Raw genomic sequence first — 10,000 nt, 5'->3', positions numbered from 1 at the left:
CACGCAATCACACACTACGGACAATTTTCCAGAGATGCCAATCAACCTACCATGCATGACTTTGGACCGGGGGAGGAAACCGGAGTACCCGGAGGAAACCCCCGAGGCACGGGGAGAACATGCAAACTCCGCACACCAAGGCGGAGGCGGGAATCGAACCCTGGCCCTGGAGGTGTGAGGCGAACATGCAGAGCAACTTACATTGTATCTTATTTTTTACAACTAAGCAATTGAAGGTTGAGGGCTTTGCTCAGGGGCCCAGCAGTGGTAGCTTGGTGGACCTGGGATTCAAGCTCACAACCGTCTGGGCTACCACATCCCTCTAACATGCAACTACAAGCGATGGGATCTTAGACTGATTCTAAAGAGACAGTATTTAAGAAATAAATCAAAGTGAATCAAGTAACTACAAAACAATTAGCCCTATCAGGTGGACATGATTTCTGGATGGTTTATAAGTCACAGAAACTCTCAGAGAAAGTGTTGACGATTAATTAGATCTTACACATGTACAGCATCATATTTATACACCATGGATACAGGATCTTGTTATAGATGGCAATATGTCTGCATTTAATTTAAATATGCTTTTAAATAATATTTCTCTGTTCGGGGTCACCACAGCGAATTACGTGATCGACACATTTGATTTGGTGCTGGCTCTTCAGTGACTGTTAGCTCCCTGTCCGGGAATCAAACCCAGGAGTACGGAATCCTGCCACTGGACCACCGGAAAGAAAATGAGGATGACTTTTTTAATGTAAATAAATTCACTGTACGAGTAAAACTTTACAGTTTTAGAATTTTCCTGTAATGTGATTTTCATACAGTCAGATTTAAACCACTTTAATGAAGGGTGCCAATATTTTCAGAACTTTAAAGTTCCCTTAAAATATGAAAACATATATGAAATTCATATATATTATAACAAAGACAGGTAAAATATTAAAATCGAGATATTTGATTCGAATTGACTCGATTGACTCGAATCGAGTACTTTGTCAGTGTTTTTGTTTTGTTTGTGACCTTAATAGCATGTCTGGGAAACTTTGACTGCCATGTCAAAAGTGTGTGTGTGTGTGTGTGTGTGTGTGTGTGTGTGTGTGTGTGTGTGTGTGTGTGTGTGTGTGTGTGTAAAAAAGGGAAAATTATGTTGCAATGATGAATGATTAATGAAAAGAGATACAGTATAAGCATTCCACAGGTTTTGTAGAACAACAATATATCAGCCAGCAGGAAGCAGGCTTAGAAAGATGGTGACATTTTCTAAGTCTGATGAATATCTGATGAATATATAAACTCTAAAGTCTTAAATAAGAAAAAATTGGGAATCTGGTGTGAAACCTGTGCCAAAATCAAATATACGGATCGATCGACCCACTGCGGTGACCCCGAACAAGGAGATGCCAAAGGACAACAACAGCTACACATATCGATAATAATAATAATAAAAAAAAGCTCATGAGTAAGTCAGATCTTCAATCTCACCCAGAAAGAGGGCATGAAGCAGCAGGGGCAGGTGTAAACTCCAGTCCTCTTTCACACTGTGATCCACCACCAGCTCCGTCATAAAGATCACAGCTATATTACACCTGAGGAACCAACACAGAAACAGGCTCAAAGACATGTATCATGCACATCGTATCATGTGTTAATCATTTGCAAGCAGCTTTGTGCAATTAAGTCACCTGACTGAATAAACAGTCTACGTTTGGGCGTTTTTCCGTATACGGAATGTTGTGTCTTTAATGAAAGATGCAATGAACTAACTGACGATCAAACATGGTTAAACTTTTCAAAGCTTTCCAAAGGTCTTTTTAATATAAAATCTTTTTGCCTTAATTTTGTTTCTGTATAATTTGCATTTAAAATCGCTCAAATCAATCAAAGTGTTGATTGAGCTGATAATGAAATATACATTAGCTGCAGTATACAACAAGCAGCACACACAAGTAACAACTGCTTTATTGGTTTTAATGACATTGCTGCTTTCTCTACTCATGAAAAGCATAATCAGTGTAACCTGTGTAATGGCCCTCGCAGGGTCACGGTTTCAGGCAGGAAGTCGACCAGAGGGGCCCAGCAACCTCCGTTAGCCGGCATGGGCAAAGGCAGCGGTTGATTGTTCTCCAGGACATTCATCAGCCAACCAGCATATGGTGGACGAGGTTCATCTGCATGTCAGGGAGCAAATGAACATTTTACTGTCTATTTCTGACATCCTTTTTACATTACCCTTTCCCACTCATGCTAGCTTTTACAGAGCTATTAGAAAAAATGTCTATAAAAATGACCATGTCATGAACTGCTACTTGAAAAATTCTGACAAAAGGGTCGCCTTGAACTTTTATATAATGTTTAAGAAGTTAATGCTAAATGAATTGATAATTTGGTAGACTTTAAGAATACAAATGCTAATGTAGTTTAACATTTAGCACAGTTGGAAAGAACGGTTACTCTAGTTCAGGGGTCGCAACCTTAAACACTTAAACACTCAGGGAGCCACAAAACCCATTTGATATCTAAAATGAAGAGAACACCACATATTTTTTTTACCTTTATAGAAAGTATAGAAAAAACTGTAGTGTGTTGCATTTATGAAATCAATGAACTGTTCTTGTTTATGAATGATACATTTTGGGCGCTGCAGCACTGCATTAGTTTTAGGGGCGTGTTTGTTTTGGTGATTTCAAATGTCAACATTGGCTTTATAACATAGGAGACCCCACCTTTAATGTTTCGCTTGCAAAACATAGAAAACAAATAAACACACAAAAAAAGCATTGTCAAAACAACAAATAGTTTGGCACAAATCTGGTACAGGAAACTTTTTATTAAAGTCACCATTATCAGAAATGAATAGAGTGAAGATTAAGACTGAGATTTTTACAAATAAACTAGATTTTTCCATCATCTTCCCGATTTATCCACCTCTGTGCATCACAATGCCAACATGCATTAAGACAAAAGTATAAACAAGGTCTCAGGCTGCTAAAGTTATCCATCAGTGTCACTGCATACAGAATCACGGTTCACTAAAGTTCACTCACTCTTTTCCTCGTCGTACGAGCCTCCTGAGCTGTTGCTGTAACTAGACTCCAGACGGATATGAGCCCTCATCATACTTTTGAGCCTAGAGCATTACAAACACACAGACCTGTCTGTCAGGAATTTGTCACAGTACAGCAATTAGAATGTTTCAAATAATTGCAGTGGGTGCATTTGCTGTCAAGTTATTATCCACCGACAGCAGCAGATATTTTAAGTGTACATGTGTGTTTGTGATAACGTGGTAGGTGTCGCCGTTGTACAGTACCTGTCCTCACTTTCTTTTGCCATTTTTGGTTCATCGTTGTCAGGATTGTTTTCATCGATGGCAATAACCGTATTGCTGCTGGATGTTGTGCCTGTACAAATGTTGTTTCAAACTATAGTTTCAAATTTGCAGTGAGAATAAAAAAAAAAATAAACAAACAAACAGCAAAACAATTGGTCCCGTCTGGCATTTCCTAATTTATATTAAATGAATATATATGAAGATAGCAATGCAAAAAGGCTGTAATTCACGATGCCTATGTATACTGTACCAGAAGTGGCAGCGGGTATTTTGCTGGTGGCCGAGAAGCGGTAAAATGGCGGATTGTCGCAGTGCACCACCATGGGGTTGACCGGGTCAGTCTGCTGGAGCTCAAACAGGAGCTCTTCCATTGTCTGGCTGGTGTTGTTACGACACAGATAGATCACCACCTTCTTAATCTGAGAAGACACAAAGAGAGAAAAAAGACATAGTAAATTAAACAAATATGGATTGCATCATAAAGGTCTATTTAAATTACAAATTGTGATGTTGGATGATAATGAAATGATCATTATACACTAAGGGAACATTAATTTGTTGTGAAGTCTTGCCAAACATTACAGACACGATGCTGTTATACTGTGACTGTCCTAATACTGATCTGTTCCAATTTCCTGATTTTATGCTATATACCAGGGGTATTCAATTAAAATTCAAAGAGGTCCAGTTACTAAAATTTCCTCCCAGCAAAGGTCAGAATCTTATATTGTCACTTAAAATAGTGTACCCTCGGGTTAATAAAATCAATAACGCACATACATTTCTATATCATTTATTGTTAAATTTCAAGTGTTTTCACAGTCTGAACTTGTCTGGCACTTGAATGGAAAACAATCCTGTAGTTGTCTTTACTACATGTCAAGTAACAGACAACAGACACTGAATTTCTTCTGAATAAAATAAATAAAAAGTGCAAACACACTTTGCTTTGAGCAGCCTGAACTTAAGGCCTATATTTCAAGTAATGTAAAACATTCAGAAGCTTCTGAATAAAATAAAAGTGCTTTTAATCTTTAAGAAAAAAATTAAAAGACTTTTGAGCTGCCCCTGTTTTCAACATTAACTACATTAATAACACAGGAACCTTAGGCAAAAGAACATTTCAAGCTGCTTTGCTTTCCCTTTTTCCTCTCTCCTTTCCACCTCTCCTTACTCCCTTTCCATCTTCCGTTCCTAGTGAGAGAATGGGCCTGTAACTGTCCTGCCAGCAGGTTGAATCTTAATTGTCCTGCCAGCGTAATTAGGTGCATTACTGCCACCTTCTGCTCTGGAGTATGGAACAGAAATAATATGTTTTTGGCTTGGCTTCTGATGACGCTCCTGTCGTAATAACTGCCATACTGTCATAATAGATTAACTGTGCATGAACGAAAGATTTATCTTTTTATTAATATCAAAGAGCTTAATTAATCTTATAATATTAGATTATAATAAGGAGATGCTCAATATGATAATATTAGAATTTTAACGGGTCCGGGCAGACCCCTCACTCGGTCCGGATCCGGACCGCGGTCCGCCATTTGGTGATGCCCGTTATATACTGTACGCTCATGTGCATCTATAAGTGGGCTTTTCTCAGACTTTTGCAAAAATGCTGAAATCCAAAATGTTCTGTATTTCTTTGTATGCTGTATCATTACTGATTTTTCATATTTCATTAGTATTATTGAAAATAATCTGCGTCGATTTGGGGCGTCGATTTGGGTAGGGACGGTAGGGACATGTCCCTACCAATATCCAGGGAACACTCAATTGTCCCTAGTAATAATTTGACCAAGCCTATATATATTTATACATAACCACTGTTATCCATCTGTGTCTTGTGCTTTTTTTTTTTATCCAGGAATCATTAAATAAGATGAAAATATTTTATACGGCGTTCTGTAAAAAATAGCGCAACTAGTGGAACACAAAAGGTTAACAGATTTACCCCCTGCAATGAATCCCGCCTCTGTAACTCACCTCTCTAAAATGATTGGCCTTTGCCTTTTTTGAGTCCTGCCTCTCTAACCCACGTCGCTGTTTGATTGGCTTTGTTTTTCTCGCTATATTCCGTTGTATGAAGCAATATGCAACGTGATTATGCAGGCTACCGGTATGTGAGGTAGAAAGTATTCTTATAACAACAGTTTTATGCACAAAATACGGGGAATGTTGTCCCCACCAATGTCAAATAAATTATGTCCCCACCAATGTCAAAATCAAACTTTCGCCATTGGAAAATAGTAATTAGTAATCATTAACTAACTTGATCACTAACTGACGATCAAACACGGTTAAACTTTTTAAAGCTTTCCAAAGGTCTTTTTAATATAAAATCCTTTTGCCTTAATTTTGTTTCGGTATAATTTGCATTTAAAATCGTTCAAATCAATCAAAGTGTTGACTGAGCTGATAATGGAATATACATTAGCTGCAGTATACAAGCAGCACACACAAGTAACAACTGCTTTATTGGTTTTAATGACATTGCTGCTTTCTCTACTCATGAAAAGCGTAATCAGTGTAACCTGTGTAATGGCCCTCGCAGGGTCACGGTTTCAGGCAGGAAGTCGAACAGAGGGGCCCAGCTGACCCGGTCAACCCCTTTTATTGAAAGGTCTATTAATTCTGTTAATCATTAAGCTTTTAGAGATAATAATTCAGTCACATTATTTGGGAAGTATTTGAAGTACTGAATTTACTGTATATTAGAAATAGTAACAACAGGGATGTTAGGAATGGAACAAGTGAGGAAAATACAGCATTAGCAGTAGCTTTTCATTAAAATGAGGTCCCGAACGTGAAAATGTAATCACAGAGTGCGTTTGAAATTGTAACTGCAGCTGCTGTTTGTTGTGTCCACCCATGACAGAGCATAATAATAATAATAATAATAATAATAATAATAATAATAATAATAATAATAATAATAATAATTTCTGCTTCTAATAATTAATAGATAGAAATTACTACTACTACTACTACTACTACTACTACTACTACTACTACTACTACTACTAATAATAATAATAATAATAATAATAATATAGAAATATTTCTATATTTTCTCATATAAAATAATTTCTGCTTATTCAAAGAAACAGGTGATAACAGGAAATAAATAGGCTTAACCTAATTAAGCTAGATTTAGAATGGGTGTTATACTCTTAAGCCATGCTCGTTACTGCAATAAAAAAATAGACCCACGTTGATGTTTAACATGCTTTGGATTCTTGTGTTGTCGCTTGAGCACCTCAGGGCTGCCGGTTCTAATATTAGATGTTGTCTACAATTTTAATGCTATTTACCATTTCAAAATGACACACTTCCTTACCTCCACCCTTCAACTGTAACAAAAGCAAAAAATCGTGACGACAACAACAGCCATATCAAACTGCCTAGTGATACCAATGTACAAATACAAACAAAAACACCAGCAAAATTACAATAACTAAAAGTAACACAAAAAGTTGACACACAAAGGACTCACATGTGGTAGGAGAAGGGTGTCGCTGCTGACGCCACACAGGCTGATGAGAAACTGCAAGGTCGTTCGCAGATTATTGCTCCATTTCTCGTTAGAGACCACAGCGTTCCAGGCTCGCTCCATCTCCGGGCCCGGCACATCATCACCATACTGACATGCACATCCATACATCCATATAAATGTAAAGCACTTTTTTTTGTGATTTTCATTAACTTAACAAATTAAGCAACAAGAAGAAAATAAAGCACAAGAAATTAAACATATCTATCAAAACCAGATAGAAGGAGAAGGATCCGAGGGTAAAACCTATCAAGAACTTTATTTAATTAAATTTCTCATATATTATACCACGTTTTGAGGAAGTCCAATGATTCACATACGTCTTTCCTTTTAGACTCTTCTTTCAATGGTAACAAGTGTTCTTTCTTTCTTTCTTCATATAATCAATCTCAAAACTCTTTTATATCAATAAAAACACTGTAAAAGGTTTGTACATTAAAGAAGCTTGATGAATTTCCTCAGAGAAACAATCAGAGAAGCTTTAAAAGCTTAGGATTTGAACCAAAGTACATGTTTGTTTTTAAAGATAAGTTGTGTCTTAATTATTTTTTTTATTTACCATACATACTTAAAAATAAAGTGTTTAACTGATTCTTTGCATAAAAACACAAAGGTTGGCAGTGGTGAGGAGTTGTGGCTCATCGGTTAAGACTCTAGGATACTGAGCAGAAGGTTGCCGATTGACGCTGCCACTTTCAGGCCCTCGAGCAAGGCCCTTAACTCTCCCTGCTTCAGGGAAGCCTCTAACCCAGATTTCATTACAAGCTGGTATACAGTATGTGAAGAAAAGGCATTTCTTTGCAAGATATGTGCGATATATGTAAGAAAATCCATTATAAGTTCTTACTTAGCTGTTGCAATGTTTCAAAGGGGCAAACTGAGAAATAGTAGGAGGGCATGGAATCCTTTTATATCCCCACATATACATTACAGCATGGTGGAATTAATTCCTTCACATATCCCAACTGAGGAGGTTAGGGGTCAGAGCACAGAGGCAGCTATGATACAGCATCCCTGGAGCAGAGAGGGTTAAGGGCCTTGCTCAAGGGCCCAATAGTGGCAGCTTGGTAGTCCTGAGGCTTGAAACCCAATGCTACGATCAATAACCACTTGAGCCCACCAGAACCCCCCTTTTTAAATTTAATATTTTGTGGTAAAGCTACATTATTTGTGGTAAAGCTATTTTGTAGTTTTACCTGAATTCTTCTTTAGGTGAAAATCAGATCACATTTTTATTATTTAATTTACAAATCCTCATAATTCATCTGGGATAATATTATTTAAAAAACAAAAAAAACAAACGATATTTTCCAAAATTGTGTTTCCAACCATGTCCTTATGGATTACCTTAGCAGTCATAAACATAAGGTTGTTAAGGACTAGTGAAGTTGCTTGTGCTGAGCCCCAACCGGAACCCGGTAGGTGCGCTGAGGGTGATGCTATGCAGGGACCCCGCCTTCTCTTCTCCTCTACTGGGATGGCGGGGCTGGAGGTAACCGGCAGTACACCGCAGTCCACCAGCTCGATGTTTCTGAGCCACGGCAGCAAGTAGGTCAACATCACCTGCCTCCCGTTGGCATGTGTTGTGGGAAACCTCTGGCTGACCTCTGGACATGACAGATCATGACAACAGGAAAAGAGGAACGATTACATGTGAGATTTGTACTTTGTGAAACATCAGGCCATTAACACACACTAATCACCCACCTGAGAAGAGCGGCAGGGTGAGTTCTGGGTACATCCTGGCAAGCTGGGCAGATAGCTGGCCAACAGAGAGACTGTAGAGAGGGGGCAACGTTTTGTGTGTTCCGTGCAGAATCCCGCTACTTCTCTCGTCCACTATCCTCTTAGAGTACGCACACAGCTTAGATTCTAGAATCTGCTAATGCAACGGATTACACAAACAAGTGCACACATTTACGATCAGTGAAACACATCCCACACCGTTTGATATTTTTTAAGTTCATCAGTGTTTTTAATACATAATCACCTGCATTAACTGCATAGAAATCTCATAGATCTCTCTGCTGTTGTTTGACGCTTTGAAGAGGATGAGGTTCAGCAAGGTTACAATGTCACAAGGGTAATTTCTGCGTGGAAAAGCAAAATAAAGCATTCAAATAAAGCCCAAGTAAACAATTCCATATATGTGAATAACATGGAAGAGATTAGAGATTAGACTGATTATAAACACACCCCTACAATTACCAAGAGTGCACACAGCGACTAAATTTAGTGCAGTACGTTTAATATACATGACTACTGTACATGACCACAGAGACGTTCCTCAGAAAATAAAGGCTTCAATATGCATGCTTCATCTTACACACAAATATGATATTAAAAAATACAGGTGTTTAACTCTCTGGGGTCTGACCACTTTGTGCTTCTTATAGCATTGTTTGGGGGCGTTGATCTTGTTTGCATAGCCCGCTCAGGTCATTTTCATATGAATGGCGCGCACGCGATAGGTGGGATCACATTAAGCGCTAATGAGGTTGAGCCAGAAAAACTGTACCTCTCTTTACTTACATACAGATTACACAAAAAGACAATATTTGCTTTCGATTGTAATTACCTCATTTAAAAGTAGACATTTCAGGCTTTCATTAGACATATGTATCATGTTCGTGTGATAAGTATTGGCGGAGTTATCAGTTGATGTTTGTAACGTGTTTCAGGAAGATGGTCAAGGAGACAGAGATGTCTGAATGCACACCCTGGTTATTTTCTTTATTTGCCAAAAGCATAGCGTTTTGTTGTTATTATGAAGGCAGTCAAATCAAAGTAGACACTTCACAGTTTCGAATGATGTATTACATGTGTGTGTATGATTATGAATGATGGAGTATTTTAAGTGGATTTCACGTTGAAGAGGAAAAAAGCGCCAAAAACGCGCCGGTGAGCCCGTCGACCCCAGAGGGTTAAATACTGTAAATTTGTAAAAAAAACAAACAAACAAAAAAAAAACCTTATCATGCAACTTTTATGCATCATGTCTCTCATGTTCAACTTGTTCAGCATGTTCGTGAGCTACAACAGCGTCAGCAACCAAATCTCAGAATTCAGTCTCCGGACCAATCACATGGCCCATATTTCCCACCATAGTCCCC

General features: G+C 38.1%; 1 protein-coding gene across 9 annotated transcripts in view; it reads right to left on the bottom strand.

Moving 5' to 3' along the window:
• The window catches only part of frya (furry homolog a (Drosophila)), a 92,324-nt gene that overhangs the window by 23,975 nt on the left and 58,349 nt on the right, over positions 1-10,000 (bottom strand). For 5 of the 9 annotated variants that reach the window (XM_047820895.1, XM_047820889.1, XM_047820891.1 and 2 more), the window contains exons 30-38: positions 8,878-8,977; positions 8,595-8,769; positions 8,235-8,494; positions 6,831-6,977; positions 3,588-3,756; positions 3,317-3,407; positions 3,051-3,133; positions 2,024-2,174; positions 1,489-1,592 (exon numbers count right to left, since the gene is read on the bottom strand). In XM_047820895.1, the coding sequence (XP_047676851.1) occupies positions 1,489-1,592; positions 2,024-2,174; positions 3,051-3,133; positions 3,317-3,407; positions 3,588-3,756; positions 6,831-6,977; positions 8,235-8,494; positions 8,595-8,769; positions 8,878-8,977 (1,280 nt within the window). The remainder of the gene's footprint in view (positions 1-1,488; positions 1,593-2,023; positions 2,175-3,050; positions 3,134-3,316; positions 3,408-3,587; positions 3,757-6,830; positions 6,978-8,234; positions 8,495-8,594; positions 8,770-8,877; positions 8,978-10,000) is intronic. The other 4 variants (XM_047820890.1, XM_047820896.1, XM_047820893.1 and 1 more) reach the window with 1 other exon arrangement.

This window comes from Tachysurus fulvidraco, chromosome 11 (genome assembly GCF_022655615.1).
Source record: "Tachysurus fulvidraco isolate hzauxx_2018 chromosome 11, HZAU_PFXX_2.0, whole genome shotgun sequence".
NCBI classification, from domain to species: domain Eukaryota; kingdom Metazoa; phylum Chordata; class Actinopteri; order Siluriformes; family Bagridae; genus Tachysurus; species Tachysurus fulvidraco.
Note: the sequence above shows the minus strand (reverse complement) of the source record. Positions and strands in the feature narration are given on the sequence as shown.